At 37.0% G+C, this 19,655-nt stretch overlaps 1 protein-coding gene across 5 annotated transcripts; it reads left to right on the forward strand.

Moving 5' to 3' along the window:
• The first annotated feature begins 7,406 nt into the window (after positions 1–7,406).
• On the forward strand, positions 7,407–19,362 carry LOC108682054 (plasminogen receptor (KT)). Of its 5 annotated transcripts, none has more exons than XM_018171161.2 (6): positions 7,407–7,514; positions 7,854–7,984; positions 8,126–8,235; positions 8,899–9,020; positions 11,625–11,692; positions 18,066–19,362. In XM_018171161.2, exons 1-5 carry the CDS (start codon positions 7,437–7,439, stop codon positions 11,649–11,651), a joined length of 468 nt encoding a protein of 155 aa, XP_018026650.1. In that variant the 5' UTR covers positions 7,407–7,436; the 3' UTR covers positions 11,652–11,692; positions 18,066–19,362. The 5 variants fall into 5 exon arrangements, with proteins under 5 accessions (XP_018026650.1, XP_018026649.1, XP_018026652.1 ...); XM_018171160.2 differs by lacking the exon at positions 18,066–19,362 and adding an exon at positions 15,543–15,947; XM_018171163.2 differs by lacking the exon at positions 18,066–19,362 and adding an exon at positions 15,712–15,947.
• Positions 19,363–19,655: the final 293 nt, after the last annotated feature.

Genomic DNA, 19,655 nt, shown 5'->3' on the forward strand with positions numbered 1-19,655 from the left:
TTGGCCCAAGCCTCTTCCTTTTATCCCCAACTAATGACTGAGATCAGGCTGGGCAGTGCAAAAGCACTCGAAGCCTTTAAACCTAATTATAAAAATACTACGAGTGACCGAGGGTGGTATGCTGTTGTTGTTATCCGCAAGCATCCGAGCGTTTGCATGAGGCTTTGCATTATGCTGCTCTCAAATTAGGCTCCTCTATCAGAGCTGATACCTAGATACTGGAACACCAAAGCTAGCGATCCAGTTGTGCAGAATAGCGTTTGCAACGGTTTCAGCGGTGATGTTTGCCAATGGTACAGCTTCTGTCCATCTTGACTAACGGTCGTCGGTCAATCATGTATTCATGGCTAGTAAGTAGGTCACACCGTCACTGTAGGTGTATCCCTTATTAGGTATAAGGAAGCGGGCCTACAAGATCCACATGTAATTGATTGAACTTGTTGTCTTCAGTAGGATTGTAGGAATGGCGGAGACAGTAGAGTCTGTAGAGCTAGTATGGAATATATCTACTTGGCGAGCCGCGACTGAATTTTTCGAGCCGTGGTTTTATGGATTTGCCAGTCGTGATTCCATTTCTACGAGCAGCGGAAGTTGAAAATTTTATGAAATGACATGTTTGCGAAGTGCAAACCGCAATTTTTTAATCAAACAAAAATTTATGACATTCGAGCCGCGAGATTTCATACCTACTGAAATTATATGATATTAGAGCCGCGATATTTCAGAAAAAAATAGGACTTTTCCAGACTAGCTGTAGAGTAGAGACGTTGTGTTCACTGTTGGGTAATCTTGGCAGTTGGCATGCTGACATGCTGGACAACATTTTGTCCACAGTTTGAATGACGTCTGAATTTATGTGAGGCCAAATGAAGTGAGCTTGCAGGCAAAGCAGAAAGTTTTTTAGTATCCCTCAAGTTCAATTTTGAGTCCTATAAGTATTAAGTAGACCAGTAAAGTATGGACATGGATACCAGGCTACCAGCATTATCATACATATAAGAAATTGGTTTAAATATTGAGTAAGTAAAGAAATTAAAAATGAACTTATTTGTAAAAATCTCTGGTTTGCCACTACTCACTAGTATGCTCGCTGTCTGTCTGTCTGTCATAGCTCGTACTTGCCTTAGCAAGGGCCAAGGATCTCGCTCCGGGATAAGACACATTGTGAATTTGCTCAAAGATTTTGCAAGCACATGCTTGCAAGGATGTATGGTTTTGCTGTTTTACCATCAATTTCCATAGTCCATGTCATCCTGACAAACCAGGGTAAGTGGCAGGGTTAAAGATGTTGGCGTTTTGCCTGTCAGTATAGCTTGGATTTCTTCATCCTTTTCTTGTTCAAATTGAGCATCCAGTTTAGGTAGCTTCATCTTCATGAATGAAGAGTGAATGGGTGGAGTGCAGATATGGAGAGGCTGACAGGAGAGCTGGTTGTCAGTTTCAGAAACTGGATCTTCGGGGCTTGGGCAGCGGGGCTGACTGCGTGAAAGAGCATAGGCAACTACATTGCTGTCACCAGAGATGCGACTGATTTGCGAGGTGAAATAACTGATGAACAGCAGTTGACGAACTTCTCTTGGGTTATCCCTCTGTGAAGTGTTCTTGATGAGAGCGGTGAGTGGTTTGTGATCAGTGATAATGAAGAAGTTGACACCTTGAATTTTGTATTTGAACTGTTGCAATGCAACATAGACGGCAAGAAGTTCTTTGCCAAAGACTGAATAATTTTTCTGAGCTGAGGTGAGAGAAAGACTGAAGAATGATATAGGCCTTGTCAGTTGTCACTCCATTGACTGTTGGAGTACTGCTGCCACAGCCGTGTTGGATGCATCGCAGGCAATCATAGTGACAAACCAGAGATTTTTTAGAATAGGTTCATTTCTAATTTCCATATTTAACCAAGATTTAAACCAATTTCTTATGGATGATAATGTTGCCTATGTTGGTATCCAGAATACTTTACTGGTCTACTTATAGGACTCAAAAATGAACTTGAGGGAGAGTCTAAAAAATTCTCTGCTTTACCACTATGCTGGCAATGCACATTTCTGTGCTTAGTGTGCTAGGAGCTGGGTGCAAGTTGCGACAACATCATTGCTTCAGCCAGTAAGCTCTTGGAGCGTTTGAAGGCTTCAATTTCTTTGGATGTCCAGGAGAGAGTTGGGTTTTTCTTGGTGCTTGCAATGCCTGCCAATTTTGCATAAAGAGGAGCAAGCGTTGATGTGGCGCAAGGTAGGAAACGCCTGTAGAAGTTAAGCATGCCTAAGAAACGCCAAAGACCTTTGGCTTTCTCAGGTTGCTGAAAATCCTGGATTGCCTTCACTTTCTTTGGCAAGGAAGCAATTCCTTTGCTTGTGATTTGATGTCCCAGGAAGTCGAGTTGTGATGCGCCTAGTTTGCATACACCTAATGTCACCTGTCTTAGCCATTAACCAGCTGCAAATGCATTTACAAAGTTTTTGTCATGTGTTACAGTTACCCCAAATCTCTAATTTTACCCTAGAACTGTGTTACAGAAAAACTAACATTTGGCTTCAGTTTCTGCTTAGCTAGAGATAAGTGCCAAATAGCTATTAGAGGAAAGAAAAGCAAACTTCACAGCCTTCACTTGAGTTAAGGGGAGCAACTGGCAATTTTTTATCTCTGCTATTTACAGGCAGAGATTTTTCTCTTTTTGAAACTTGGTACACATGTGTAAAACAGAAAAATAGACAGCTTTTATTCATGCCCATTTCTCAAAAAAATGGAAGAAAATGTGAAATTCTAAGAAAATGGCCAAAAAGGGTGTACCATAGAAATCTCCTCCTAGAGTTTTTAAGCTACAACATTGAGAGGCCAGGGTGGGGAGGGTGCAAGCAGCGTCGCGCTGTCGTGCATCAACAAGATATGGTTTTTTAACCCAAAGCGTCGCCAGCCATTTTCAAGATCTGTTGCTGGGTAATTTTTAATAAGAAAGTGCTGCAAGCAACTTTGATAGTATATCCCTTACTATCTACACACCGGCACTGCAACACTTACACACAACACAACTGATTTCTGAACAAGCTTCACAGCATCTTGATCTTTCTGGCGTACCAGAAACCTTACTGTGTGCGCTTGTGGCATTTCAGATTTCCAGTAATTTTGAAGTTATTTCTCATGTGCAATAATTTCAATCCAAGTGTGTCGGCAAGATATTCAGAAGGCATAAATTTTGATGCAGATGCGTCGCCAAATATCTTTCAATATTCACCCACTTTCTGCACCCTGGTATGAGAGGCATATCATTTGATGTGTAAGGACCATATATATCAATTCCTTGTAGCTTTTCTCAAAATTTGAGCAGAACAGCAGAAGCTCAACATTTCCAGAAGCAGAAGCTTGAATGTTAAGAAGTACATTTAAGCAGACATTTAAGTACATTTAAGCAGAAGCTTGAATGTACTTAACAGCAGAAGCTCAACAACCATCATTTCCTGGAAAGATGTACAGGGTGCGGCGTGGGAACTTACTCTTTTAAAAAAATCACAAAGTAAAAAGTATTAAAGATAGCGTTTTAATTCTTTCTTTTTTACAAAGAGCTACATTTAAAGTTTCGTTGGGTTTACTTACAAGTTTAATTCTTGAATATTACATCTTGTAGGTGACCTCCATGCTGTTCAATACATTTTGTCAGACGAGATCGGAAGTTTCGCTCCACCTTCTCAAGCATGTCTGGACCAATGTCAGCAATAGCAACGCGAATGTTGTTCTTCAGTTCAGCTAGGGTCCTCGGACGATTGGTGTACACTAAGGATTTCAAGTATCCCCACAAAAAATAATCGCAGGGGGCTAAGTCCGGCGAGCGCGCTGGCCACTGGAGATCGCCCCTTAACCCATTAATGACGAGAATTATTTACTGAATTTTTTGGGGGTTCCTCGTGAGAATATTATCATTTGTGATGGTAATAAACAAAAAATATGTTCATATATTTATTTTTCGTTGTATGTGAAAAATTATAGCTTGGTTCCATATGGAACCGCTCGGCATTAACATAACGTTTCTTCAAACAACACTTTTTCCGATAGTAAATCAAGCAAGGTTATTCATAATGGATAATATGTAATATACGTATTCATAATGGACAATACTGATGATGAACCAATCATGGCAGAATACAATTTAATTTTTAGCATAGAATGCTTCCATTCATTCAAAATGAATAGGAAGGTTGCCCATTTTACGAATGTTTGTGGGTGCGTTGTCAACATTGTTTACGAAGCACTGCATTTGCAGTGCTTCTGATGTCTCTTTGCTGGCCGATGTTGTTGATTGTTGTATTGCACTTTATCAAGGATCGAAGTAGAAGGGTGCACTATAGACCCTGATTGTTTTATTTAGGGTCTCCTGCATTATTGCATTTCCTAACAGATCTTTTTGAAAATTTATTGCAATAGCCATTCTTTTTTTTAAGTTTTTTGAGAAGCCAAATGAAACCAGAATAGATATCACATATAATATGTTCGCTTGGGACCAATAGTATCATGTTTATGGGACCAATCCATGTTCCAGCCCATGAATAAGTTTCTTTTTCTATTAGATCCGCCGATTAGCTTCAATTGCAGAAAAATATCATCTGATTTATCTGCTGCCCAAAGTTTATAACTAAATCTCACGGGCTAGCCACGTATATGTCGTAGTATAATGTGGCCATGTCGACCACAGTTGACTTTCTTCTCTGTCGATAGTCATTGTTATCACATTCGGTGATTACTGTTGCTACAATAACTATTCTCGATAGGCGAGCAGAATTGCTAGTGGCTGCGTCATCTGAGTTATCTGAATCTCAGTATGTTTCGCTTATTGCAGCTTCTGTGAAAGGTTCAGTAGCAAATATTTGATCTTCGTGTTATTCTTCTCTCGAAATCTCAATTATTTCATGTGATGATCTGCCAAAAAAACAATTAGAAATAAAGTGACTCGGGATGAACAATCGTATAGTGTTCAATGTACCTACTTCCAAATATTTCAACTTTCGGGATATATATTACTAACAGCTCTAAAGATAATGGTTCACTAATAAATAACAGAAAAACTTAGATCTAAGATCTAAATAAATAATTTTTAAGTACAAACAAGTTTTTGAAATACAATGCGTAACTATATCACATAGTAATCTACTAGGAAAATGAGATGACCGGAATGCTTACACTACTGCCGAGCGGTACCATTTGGAACCAGACAAAATATTTCATGATCTATAAGACTTTAGAAACATTATATCACGTAATGCCATATACAGGATTAAAAGTACTCTCTTTATCGATAAAATTCTGCATCTAACTTATAAATAATATATTCTTAGAACGAACTACTTACCTTTCTCTGCAATGATGTCAAGCCCTTCTGTCTGACACCCGGTACTTACAATCTTTTAATGTTAACTGAGCAGAGAGTAGTCGGCGCAGCAGAACCAAACTTTGCCAGAACACGTCCAAGTTGTGTATCAAACCTACGCATCCACTAGTATATTGATTTGACCGTACAATTTTATTATGAATCCATTTTTTTCTGCTGGTTCCAAATGGAACCGCTCGGCATTAATGGGTTAAGGAGATCACGCGTTGTGGAAAGTGTTCGCGCAAGAGAGCCATTGAAGCGCGTGCTGTGTGAGCCGTGGCCCCATCTTGTTGAAACCACACATTTCTTACACCAAGTTCATCAAGTTTTGGAAGGAAAAACTCTTGAATCATCTGAATGTACCGTTCAGAAGTGACTGTAACTGCCCTATCGTTCTCTTCAAAAAACCATGGGCCTATGATGCCAGTCCTGGATAAGGCACACCAAACAGTCACTCGTTCTGCATGAAGGGGCTTCTCATGAAGTTCTCGGGGGTTCACACCACTCCAATATCGCATGTTTTGCTTATTCACACACCCTGACAGATGAAAATGTGCTTCATCACTAAAAAACACAAGTGCGTTGTTAGGCAAGTTTTCAACGATGGCTTCACATGCCCTTTGTCGTGAAACAAAATCACGTGGATTTAGTTTTTGCACCACTGCCAGTTTGTAAGGGTGGAATTTTAAGTCTTGGTGCAGAATTCGCCTAACTGTGCGATCGGAAATTCTAAGCGCAGATGCATGTTTTCGTGCGGATCGCTTAGGTGATTGCAAAACCGCCTGCCTTACTCTCTCGACATTTTCTGGCGTCCTAGTGGTTTTGGAAGGACCTGGTTTTTGTTTCCACACACTGCCTGTATTCATAAAAGTATTCACCCACTGAACGATTGATGTACGACCAGGAACACGACCAGTGGGCGCGACATTAAACTGCCTCCTAAACGCACGCTGGGTTGCAACGATAGACCGGCCACTAGAAAAGTACACAGAGACTGCGAACGCGCGCTCCTCTCTCGACCACTGCATGGTCGCAACTGAACTGAGTGGACGAAAAACTTCATAGCCCGCGCACCATATTGCGCATGGCGCCACCTTCCTAGGACTAATGGCCGCCACGTGGCGCGCAATTCAAATAAGTAAGTTCCCGCGCCGCACCCTGTATTTGCAAACCTCAATATATATGGTTGAATCAAGATACATGACTTTAGAGCCATGAGATTTAATTCCCAGCAAATTGTGAAGTTGGAGCTGAAATATTTTAGAAAAATGTGTGATTATTCCAAAGCTGGGCTGGGCTGAGCTGGCAATTTGTATATGGTATTATTGGATGCATTTTGATTTTAGCAAGTATAAGTGTGCACCTCATCAAGATTTCTGTTGATAAAATGAGATTTTTATCAATCTTAACTTATTATTCTCAAGCAGGCATTGAGAAAACAATTTTCTTCTCATATTTAAGAATTCTGTTTATTTATGTGCATACATCATTACATGTCACTCAGTTTTAGGATGATTTTGCTTATCAATCAGGGTTTCCTTTCATGCATGGAGCTAAATGCATTATAAACTATGTAAACTTGATGTATCAAATGATATTCAGATTGTAACAAACCTTAAGTATCCCACAATGTAGTCTATCTTCTTAGAAAAACTTTTGATGCTCAAGAAATTAGAGAAAAACTCTATAAATAAATATTTTATGTTAGCATTGTGAAGAATATTTAGTCAACCTCTGTGTAAACTTTACTCTTATTATACAATAAATTGCAAGTAGATAGGTATATAGTGTCACTGTGAGTTATCAGTGTAGAGTAGTTATTGTTATAGCAAAAAACACTCCTTGTGTGATTAAGGTTTGTGCCTGGTAGGTAGTTGTTAGCAATGCCTTAGCAACCCCATTCAGTACAATAGTGTATATTTATATCCTTTTGCAAATGAATGATTGTACATTATTTATTATCAGTAAGGACATTGTTAAAATTATCATTGTGCCAAGCAGGTTGATTTGCAATCAATTCACTAATAAAATATTTTTCAATTTTTCCAGCTAGGTGATATTCATTAAACAATACAAAATGGGGAATGTAAACAAAGCAATGAGTGAAAGTGTCACAAGAAACCAAGAGTTTATGCTTGCCAGTCAAAGAGAACAGGTGAGCAAACATTAATTTCTTCAACTTCAGGTATATTAAAATCTAATCAAAGTTCTTAATTGTGTGAATTGTTTTATTAAAATGTTTCACTTGATTGACTTTAAATAATAAACTAAGTATTTTTCTAGGAATATTTTCACAATGTTTACTTGGTTTCACATTCACTAAGTTTCACTATGATTTAACAATGCCTTATATTTCAATGACATAAGCAGTATATAGTTCATTGTTTAATACTCAATTCATAGTTCAATTTATGTATGTACATTTTATAATGAAGATAAATTTCAATAACCATTGATTACTAGATTTTAAATTGTCACTTATATACTTACACAGCTGGAACGTCAAATCCACCTTCAAAATGAGATGAGGGAGAAAATGCTTGCTCTGCAAATAGCTCGGTCTCGAGAGATGCTCTACTGGTTTGGGGCCTTCTATATAATTGCTGGTGTTGGTATGATTGCTGGGTGAGTTATTATTACAGACACAAATATTATTTTTAAAGAAATATTGGTGAAATATATTTTGAGCAATTTATTTCTCATAGTTAATAATATGGTGTCTGGATAACCTTTTCACAAATCATCATTACATTGACTCTGTTGCAGGTATCGGAGATCTCGTAAGCCAGGCACTCTGGTCCCTCTACTGCCCCTCACCTTCATATTGGGCTACCAGACTGACATGTGCTATGGCTCTAAGCTGGCTAGACTCAAGAGTGAGTTCATGTGTTGTTGTGAGGATTTATTTCTCTACTCTTGTGTGTATTTTTGTAGACATAATTTATTGCTGCCAGGCTACTATCTATAAAGGAAAAAAATATTTCTGCTAATGGATATATGATAAAATTAATTAAACTATCTTCTTTAATATTCAACTATTTAAAATTAAGTTGAAATGCCAAAAGCATATTAAGTATTTAATTCATGAAATCAAATTCACAAGTTGTACAAATTTCCACACTAATCTTGATATATGTACCTAAATTGGGAAGTAGACAATTTGGCAGAATTGGGAAGTAGACAATTATTACAATTTGGTGGGTGATATTTCCTAGACATAAACCATCAATCACTGAGAAAAATATCTTCAGAATTAGAGATTGCCAAGTCCCTTTGCCATGGATGATTCTGCTGTAAATGTTTGCAATTCATCTTTGTTATAAATCATATAAAGACTTAGCAACCCAATTTGTTAGTGAATAACATAGATTGTTTGCAATCCAATTTGTTGAGGAATAAAATAAATACTTTGCATTCAAATTTGTTAGTGAATAACATAGACTGCTTACAATCCAATTTGTGAATAAATAATATAAAAACTTTGCAGTAAAATTTGTTAATAAATAACACAAGACAGTTACATTATTGTTTATTTACAGTGGAGGCTGAGAATATCCTGGGATTTGAGCGTGAGCTCGTTGCCCTGCCTGGAGGCCTGCCCACCCCAGCCTCCCTGGATGAAGCGAGGATGCGGCAGGAGGAGGCTCGACGGCTCAACAAGGTGCATGAGGTCTTCATTTAGATGCAATAGAGGCCCAAGCTTTATTTTACTTCTATTATTGCAAAGGCAAAAACCTATGCCTTCTTTTGTAGGTCACCAAACATTTGATCACGTTAGTTTGTTTCTCCCGCTTTCAAGGTGATTTGGCTTCTTATTACTTGGAGGCAGCCAATTTATCTATATTGCACTTGTGTATTATCTTATTATTTTTTATTCTAATATCTTTTTGTTATCACATTAATCTAACTTATTTAATTATGTTAGATAGTTTAGGTTCATTCTAATTCAGTAATAAAATAGTTTCACAGTAAATTATTTACAGATTAATCACTGACTCGTGATTATATTCAATTTTTTATGCCTCTTCTCATGCCTTCATTTGAAGTTGAGCAAGCACAGCCAACTTTCATATTATTATGATTTTAATGAAGATATTCACAATGTTGAGTCATGATACTTATATCAATTCCATCTCAATTCGCATTTTTGAGTACCAGTATTCTCTCAAGTTTTAACGTAATTCTCATTTTTCTTAGGACTTCGAAGAACTTCTGTTACTAATGTAAACAATGTTCCTTTACAAGATATTCTCAATGTAGTTAGGTGCTTTACCAGGATTATTCTAGTGCCGACACTACTGCTGTGCAGTGCTTCTGTCTCTAGACTTTTATAACGTAGCACCAATGGCGTCAAGTGTCGCTACAGTCATACTTGTTACGTCATGGTTGCCTGTTATCTGCAGTCAATTCTGTTTTCTGTTCTTGAAAATTTTGTGTTATTTCCTGCACTTTTCTTATCATTGATGGAATTATTTAGAATAGAAATGCACTTGCGTATTTTATCTTGGTATTGTAAATAGAATTATATGTTACATTCTATGGATATTATTCAGTGTAAATCGACTCACTGACAGAAGGTACAAGTTCAAAGAAGCGTCTGCTAATAGTGTATCTTGATTAGTGCCTGTTTGCATAATATTATTGAAGGAAGTTACTACATTTTCTCATTATTTTACATTTTAAAATACTTCTGTCTAATTTTAAGTATTAATTCAGTTAATTTTATAATTTATTCCCACGATGTACAAATCCCATCAAACTCTATTCAAAACCTTAAGTTGAAGTGTATTTTTTTTTTAAATAAGCCATAACGATTATGTTACTGCGAGGTTCAGCTCATGTGATTTGTAAAGGAGTTGAAGAGTTTCTTTCAAATACTTACTGGGCTGAATTCAAAACACCACAGATTATTCATTGTGGTTGAACGTAAATGTACGGAGAGGACATTATTTATTATTAAAGAATCGTTTAGCAGCTATGGCTGGCTGGCGACTGATGTTTAAGCTTATTTTTAACTTGAAATTGACTAGCTCTGTTAGCGGTTATGGCAAAAATTGTAGGGGTATCCTTCATTTATCTGCGTATCTGATGAAGAATGGCTCATTTTTGAAGCTAAATTTCTTACTATGCGCTTTATTCTATCGAGGCGAGATTGAGTCTTGGTATACGCGGCAGTGTTGACTACGCTTATTGCGTGAAAGTGTTATTTTAAGATACATTATTAATTTTGTTAAGTCATAAGTTACTGTTGCCGTGACTCTCAGATCTTCTCAAATGGACCGGATTACAAATGGAAAATCGGATACGTTTTGCAGGTCTTAATTCGACCTTCTGCTGATCCGCATATTGTACAAGATTTTACAGATCTTGATAAACACTTGGCTCAGTTTGTCTGGTATTTACGAATAATTGAAGGGCTATAAATTGTGAAGATTCTCGAGACGTGATCTTAGCCGCGCCTTGGATAACTTTTTACACTTGCGCGAACTTATATAAGTAACTCTTTGGTTGATACTGGTAAATAGCATCGCTCTTATGGTACCTGTTCATTGTCCAAATATGCTACTTGGCGATGTTCTGGATAAACTCTAGGCACATCGTATTACCTGTATGTGTGAAGACAGCCACGAGAACTACCTATCACTTGAGCATGTTGCTCTGAGTATCAGGGAAATGCATGAACGTGCTCGACGCCACTGAAAATGGTGTGTGTAGCGGTCTGGTAGTGGTTATAAAACCAGCGCTGTGCTCTCGATTGATTGCCTGAGATAAGATATCTCAATGGCTTAGGTTATATGGAGGACGCGTCATTCGGTAATTTATGAAATATCAAGCACTTAATTCTACCGTTTTGACCGGACGAGAATAGTTGTTGTCACCTTCGTACTAAAATTTGTTCTTGTCCACAATTGAATTAATTATAATTGTCATCTAGAATAAATGGCAATAAATGTAGTATCAGCTCCGGACTTTGGATTTAGATTGAAAACGCAAGTGAATCACTCATTTATGCGTTAAGATGCTGCCGTGTGACCATATCAGTTATACAGTAACCTTGCTCTTTAATAGCAACATTTTCGGAAGAGTTTTGGTTTTATCGCTGTCATTTTCTTGACTAATCCGTTGATCTATGGGTAACTGTGTTTAAGAGCGTTTCAGCACATAAAATTTAGTTTATATTTCCACTAGCTTTTAATTTTACTCTTTGAACTTGATGAAATGCTCATTTTCTCGGAATTCATTAAGAAAAGTTTATGTTGTTCAGGATTTTGGAGTGGCATCGCCGATGTGACTACCGAAACTTTTGACAGAGCCCCACCCATCGTTTCGCAGGTAGACTGCCACTTGAAGTGTGTGAGCTTATTCCCCTGCTTATATAAACCCATATCTAGAGTGCCGTAAACCTTCGAGAAAGAACTTGTTTGAATTCATTCTATCATTTCTTGCTTTTTTGTGGAATTACGTTTGATTTGTGGGGTGTCCTAGCCATTTCTTCGCAGAGACAGGATGGCTTAAAAATGATGATGCAAGCTATCCTGGAAAGTGAACGAAATAACATGCATAGTTGTTGTTTTCTTTGCATGTGTTTACACGAGTTGATTTATGTGTAGGTACATGTCTTCGTCATGTTCGACTGCATGTTTTTTTTATCAATGAAAACTGATAACTAGACAGTTTTTTATGTGTGTTTTAGTGGGGTCTATTCTGTGGTCTGCTCTTTATCTTCAACTTCCGTTGATTTCTTTGCATTGATTATGAAAAATTTTCTTGGTTGAAAGATGCATTCAATTGTCCCTGATCGTCATATGCTAATTGTCTCGTCCACATTCAAGATTTTTTACGTAGACAATTTAACAATTTTTGTGACTTTTAAAATTATATTTAGTTTCACAGTGAAATGGAAGTAATGAGTTGTTTGTATTCTGTCCAGTTAAAAAATACTTGCTGGTTTACTAAGTTGCTGTAAAATTATCTGCCGTGTATTGTGTGCCCAGTGCTCATTGCTCATCAGGTCTTCTATACTAAGCTAAATGATTCGTAGAAGATATCATTCATTAAGTGAAGATTCATACCGTGTTGGTTGTTCGTGGAGAGGATCATTTTGTGAAGTCACGGAAAGAGAGACGTGGTGGAGTACTTTTTTTACTTAAGCAGAGTGTCTGGCGCATGAACCCGCGTTGGTCAAAGTTCAACCTCCATTTTACTCTATGTAAATAAATGCATGTTGGATTTTCTCTTTTCAGTGCTTCAATTAATCACAAGACATCATAATTGATTGTTAAGCGTACCTGAAAGCTCACTTTTGACTCATTTTGAGCACCGTGTGATCGTCATGTGTACCGTGGTTGCGAGAGATGCTCGGTGCGATGTTTTTATGTGAAATGTTTTTGATGTTGTAACTCTAGTATGAATTCGAAGTCGAATTCACGAATATCAGCGTTGATGGCATTGCGCGTAAGGAATTTCCGTACTTTATGGTAAATGTACTAACGTCACTGTTTTCACGCGGAGTCTACGCACGTCTTTTTCTGTAGTTCTTCACTTCGCTGGTACTTGCTGAACTTTTACTTTCAACCTGTTGGGATAATGTTGGTTTATTAAGCAAAAAATATTTTTCTTTCACTAGATTAGGGGAGGATGTATTGCTTCAAGGTATATGCTGTTATTCTGTCCTTTTTTAGATGCAACACAATAGCAATTGTTAAGCAAGGTTACGTTCACTTGTAGAAGAAACGGGATAATTCTCAAAGCAAAATGAAGTGTAAAAAGAATCTAAACGTAATTTGACTCGCTTAATCTCCTCTGAACGTGGGTAAACCAGCAATAATGTTCGAATTATATTAATCGTAAGTTATCTTATTCTGAAGATGCCATGCACCAAAATTGTAGCGTTCAAAAAAATTTTTTGCAATGGTAACTACATTACAGCGACACTTGTGGCTCGACAGCATATGATGTGCCTGTAGTTACCTCGCCGCATATCTGTAGGTTTATTAGTGGTTTATTGTCTTTATGTGTCTTGTATGTGTCAGTGGTTTATTGTCTTTATGTGTCTTGTATGTGTCTAGATGTGACTTGTTTATTGTCTTGATGTGACTAGTGTTCGGTCTCAAAGTGAGACGTGCAAAGAAATCTTCCAGCAACCGATCTGATGTGCCTCGTTCTCGGCTGCTCGGCTTGGCCTTCAAACTATGATAGCCGAAGCCCAATTGAGACAAGCTAGAGATGTATTGGCTTGATTCGAGCATTACGTGACATGATACAAGATTCATACATTCATTGTCACTTGTTTGAAAATGGTGGCATTAAAAAAACTTGATTCATGTATACTCAAAGATGTCAATCGTTCAGAAGTTAAGAAGCTGCTCAAGAAATAAGGTCTCTAGTTTGCTATTTCATCTCGTATAACAAGAAAACACGGTAAAAAGTTTGCTCACTAGTTGCTACGATGCGGTTCCACCTTTGTGCTCTACCAACAGCACAAAATGCCACTGCAAACCTCTTCTTTCCGCTTACCGAGAGCACAATTCTCTGGTTCCTTAAATGGTAACTTGATCGTGAAAGGGAAAACCATCCACAGGAGAAATATTAAATTTCTTCCCGCATAGATGTTAGCTGATGACGATAAGATGTTACGAATTTATATGGTATGTAAAATTTGGTGGCGTTTTGAATACCGTTTGGTGGTTTGATTTAAAAGCTCCGGAACAAAAAAAAAAAAAAATTAGAAGTTGCAGTGATTCCTATCATAATGTAGTTTGTGTCTCGTTTAGTATAAGATCGTTGTTGCATTATTGAGCAGTATTTTCGTGTAAAGTTGTTTAGTATACTATAAGGTAGTTGTTTGTAAGCGTGACGTAGCAATGGCGAAGAAGATGTGGTATTTCGTTGGATTCCATGGAAAGTGTACATGCTTATAATGGCTAGTCTGATGCACCAGTCTCTAAATAGTGATTGTTTTAGATCTTTTTCTTCCATTCTTGGAAGAGGCTGTCAAACGACCGCATTGGCGTTACTTAAACACCTTACTAATAATAAAGCCAGTTAAGATATTTCTCGAACAAACTATGGCGTCACGACTCTAGTCACAGATTCATTCCTTACTAATAATATATTAGATGTGTTACTGTTGTAGATAATAGATCACATCTTCACTGTACCTTAATTCCCACTCCCACTGATTTGTTGCCATGGTTATTGAGGCAGAACTACAGAAGCACCTCTGAATGGAGTTAGGTGGATACCGTGGGCTGTGGTTTTTAATTCTCGCTTTGTTAAATAGCTTTATTTGACTTTTTACTGCCGCTAACGAAAATCAAATTGTTCATTGCTAATATTATTTGAACCTAAGTGTTCAATGGACGCTTTAATGTCAATGAAGGCGAGTCGTATTACAATGTCATTCCTACCAGAGCTGGTGATGCGTCAAGCGGTGAGTGGCCATATGTTTCGCTGATAATTTAATACCGTGTTACCCCAAAAGTCGACTTTTATCCGTTTCAGAAGGCGCATCGATTTCCGAATCGAATTGCTTGTAATCACGTGAAACGTGCTGAAAAACATGTAAACGTTCTTGCATCAACTCAATAGCACAGCAGACTGAAGCAAACAGACGATTGTTTAGCTCGCTGTGCAGCGTTTGTTTGTAAATGTTGACTCACATCAACTTCAGCGTCACAATTATGCCAAAAATTTGCGTCGAATTCTCATACGTCAAGTTCTGACAAGGCCAACTTTCTGGGCTCCACCGTTCGTTATAAGGATCTGCTGAGTTTAATTATCTTCTCTGTGATGATTTTATTTATTCCAATATACGTATGTAGTTTGCGAGTCTTGATTAGTTAACTCTTCGTTTTTATTTAATTTTTATCTGCATAAATTTGGCCATTTTTAATGGGCCCGATTTTTGTAAATGACTTCTTATTGCGTTTGTTGTGCGTTTCCAAACATTCTAGACTATCAACACCTTAAGGAAATACTTTTTTTCTCCCGACCATAGGTTTTTTTTAAAAAAGGTTATGAACGTGGAAGATTGCTGTAATAATTATGTACAAGTGTTAGTCGTAAATTTATGATCTTATTTGGTATGCCCCTCCGACTACTTGCAGGACTTTATTTGCAGCCTGTATGATATATTGATGTGCTTCAGTGGCTTACATATTGTATTCTTTTTCTCCATCAGAGGGTTGTTCTGCCCCACAGTCATCGGAACTTTTTAACCCTTATATGGAAAGTTGTTATGCAATTAGTTGATAATTATTGTTGAAATCTAAAGATGACAATGTCAGTGGAGAGTGTTAGCAGATTGTATTTCAGTCTATGTGTTGTATGTGATGTTATTGAATTTTCAGATTGTTTCAGTTTCATTATTCGCTGCCTGACAAACGCGCACCTCGAAGCAACTAACAGCATTCCACTACGCGATGCATCCTCCTATCTGGCATTGACTTTAGCGCGGAAAATGTGCACTAAAGTGTAAAGTTATTCCATAGTAGTATTGAGTTGCTTCTCGGGTGCTTGTTTTGTTAATAATTTTCTGTGCACCTTAAATTAGTATTTTTTAAGTTCAATAAACATCCATACAACACATATGCTTCTTATTGCCCTTGTGCCTGCGCTGTCCTGAGATTTTTATCCGGATTACTCAATTGATGTTTGCTCATTCAGGCAGCGTGTCAATGACGTAGAGTCGACTCAGCAGCTGTCGATTATACCGTAGATCTTTCTACAGGGATAACGTAAAACAAAATTTATTTAGGCCTATAAAATTTGGAGTCAGGTGATGCTGTCTTGAAGAAATGAATGGAAATCGTGTCAGAAGTCAATCTTTATTCTTGAAGCAACAAATCTATACACGTAATTCGTTGGCTGACGCTGAGGTAGGAAACGTTTCCTATTCAAGCTGAGTTACTCCGGCGAGTGAGTATTTCGTGTGGCACGCGTAGCGTTATCATTGTTTTTTATGTTACAAGCGATGGTGTCGCCACAAAATTGTCACTATGAACACGTGGTGTAGTTAATTACTTGCCTAAGTCAGTTTTGTGCAAATGATCTTGATTAATGATAAAAACCGTATTGAACAAAAATAATTGCTTCAAATATCGTATTTCATCTATTGCTAATAATATTTGAAAAATTACTGTAGCCGTAGAATTGCTTTGATGTTAGACTTCAATAAAAGAAATTATCTTAATGATGCAATTATTAGATGCTGATAATGAATTGTTTACCAACAATTGCGGGTAAGTTTCCACTGAATTCTGATAGCCCCAAATAGGCCTTCTGTTCAATGTATTGGTAAAACTTGCTATCCTCATCCATGATTAGTCTAAATGTTGGACCGAATTTAATAAATTCATATTTATTTAGGTATAAATTAAAAATGAGTAACATATGCACCAATGGAAAGTGAAAGATTATAAGTTTTTTTACATATGTACAAATGTTCAATAGTCTCTCTTGTGCTGCACGGCAAACATCTAAACGGTAGTCAAACTCACCCCATACGCGAGAAAGCATATCTTCTGTTACTCCCCACTTCTTTCCACCGAGATCACCTGATCTCGCCCCCATTTGACTATTCCCGCCTCTGCCAGAAACTCTGGTTGATCTGAAGAACCGTATCACTGCTACGGTACAGTCGGTAACAGAAGATATGCTTTCTCGTGTGTGGGACGAGTTTGGCTACCGGTCAGATGTTTGCCGTGCAGCACAAGACATATTAAAAATTTTAAAATATGTAAAAAATTGAATCTTTCTCTCTCCATTGGTGCACATATTTTGAATTAATACTTAAATAAGTACGAATTTATTAAATTGCGTTCATTATTTAGAGTAACCCGGTACATAGGTGCTGCTCAAGTTATTTGATGCCTTGGATAAATTTCACGACTATCGGGCTAGTCTGCACAATCTCGGTATTCATGCTATATTTTACAAAGGAACACTTGAATCTATCATGAATTTGATGTTAATGTTTCATAGATTATGCTTTTAAAATATTGTAAGTGTGATTGTACAATCTTGCTCCATAAATAAACGACACCTTAAAAACAACACTGGTGTGAGACTTAGATTAGAAGTGATCGATTTGATGCACTTAAATTAAAAAATATTGCGAATTGAAGTGCATTATGAGTTGCAAGTTAAAGCAATAGACCTTATGATTATGAAGCGATCACAATAAATACTTGTTTAAAAAAATTAACAATGTTTTAATCGATGTCAAGCTTTGTTCACTCGTTAAATACTAACTAATTTTAGTCATCGTTAACTAATTATTTTCTATTTTCGATCGAGCCAGCAAATCAGATTTTTGAAAAATATTTTTGCCTAGTCACTTCACTTCCTACTTTTATTCTACGAGCATCGCTCTTTACTAGGAGCAAAACTTTTGTACAAAGAGCAAAATTGTTCTCGTGTAAATGGATGAATGCATTAATCAAAGATTACGGGTTTACACAAGTTCCTCTTGTAAGTACTTATCCACCTTCTCAAACTGGCAAGATCATCTGTTAATTTGGATGTTTTGGAGAGTCTGTACACAACGAATTTTGATGAGCGTACCTACGTTTAGCATACCTATTTGGCAGAATGCCAATTGATGATCTTTTATTTCTATGCTAATCTCACTATTTGTATTTGCAGGCAATACTAGTCTAATATTTGTATTTTTAAATACTAATCTCAATATTTTTATTTGCAGGCAATGTATCAACACAAGAGTGGTCATTACTGAGCGATGCTTCCGTACTGGACGGTCATCCTGCCTCGTTCATGGAATTGTTACCGAAGAGCTCGTAGGGGTCAAAGCAGCGAACAAGACATAGCTTCTTGATGCCTCTTGTCTTCAGTCTTGCGCGAATTTATTTGTCACTCCCACCATTATATAAAGTATCCTTATTATATCAATTCAGATATAATTAAAGATGATCAAATGAATAAACTAGGCTTTTGTTTGTCAACGCTGGCCGGAGTCGCGCAGTGAAGTGGAGTTCATGACAGCATGCGCATCTGTTTACTGCACAAGGTACGATGTTTGGTATTGCTTGTTGAATTCAATAGTCAAAGTGTTTATTTGTATTGTGCCGTCGGCTTTTAAGCGTGGGTTTGAGCTTTATTATGCGGCGATGTAGCACTACCACTCCAGTTTCGAATCTTCGTCATCGTCGAATCATCGAGGCATGAATATTTTCTCTCTTATAAAACCTTTATTTTATTCTCGGACCAGGCGTGCTAGAATTCTTGATTTTTGGAGAATTGTTTCGTATTTTATTTTTATGTATATTATGATTGTTTACGGTTATGGTATCATATGCCAAGATAGTTATAATAATACTACTATAACAAATACTAGTGCAAAACTGCTGGCATTTAGCGGCATAACTCAGTGTGCAGGTCTGAGCTTGTATTTAGAAGCACGCACAAAAATTTAATACTCAGCGGTGCTATTGCCTTGATACTGAAGTAGCGTAAGATTAAAACAAAGTCAGCTTTTCAACCTAGCTCAACAGTAAAGTTCTTGAATCTTTTTTGAGATACAACAGGTTCGTGAATACTTTATCGTTTTGAAATCTGAAAAATTCTGTCAAATGCAGTTGACGGCCGTAGGCTTTTATTTGCATTTAAATTTCTTGATAAGCAGTCAGGTTTACGGTTTTTGTTTATTGCAGACTCTTGCGAAATGTTTCATTCATATGTTGCTGCATACAATCATTGCCATTCATTAGAAAACTTAACACTTATGTATTCATCTGCATGCACTCATTCACAACAATCACTCGCCTTCAAATTTTTCTCGTGGTATCAGTTTTTCTCATGTGAACAGAAACATTATTTTTTTTATTATGCTTATTATTATTAGATTACGTCCTCCTTGACCTATCTTAAAAACGTTCCTGTTGACTTTTTTCATTTTCGGCCAGAGTTCTGAAAAGCGTCGTTGAATGGTTGATGATTTAATTATAATGGTAAGTCAATTAGTAATTTTATTTTAGAGATACTCTTACTTGATAAATTGAATTTCTTTACGCATTGTAATTGTTTTTGTTTTTTTTTTGCCCAATATTATTGAACATTTACAATAGAGTTCTATTTGTCGATTCTTTCTGATGAATTTCGTGTTACGTGAAAAGCCACGTCAATGTTTAAATTTACCTTGGAAAGATTTGTAACAGCCCATGTACTGTTTTTTCATCACGATGTATTTTTTGAAAACCCTGCATTTTGTATTATCTATGATATGTGACAATTAAGTCTACTCTTGAGTAGTATTGCTTAGAGTACTCTTGGTACT

The sequence above is a fragment of the Hyalella azteca genome, unplaced genomic scaffold (assembly GCF_000764305.2).
Source record: "Hyalella azteca isolate HAZT.00-mixed unplaced genomic scaffold, Hazt_2.0.2 contig163, whole genome shotgun sequence".
In the NCBI taxonomy this organism is placed as follows: Eukaryota; Metazoa; Arthropoda; class Malacostraca; order Amphipoda; family Hyalellidae; genus Hyalella; species Hyalella azteca.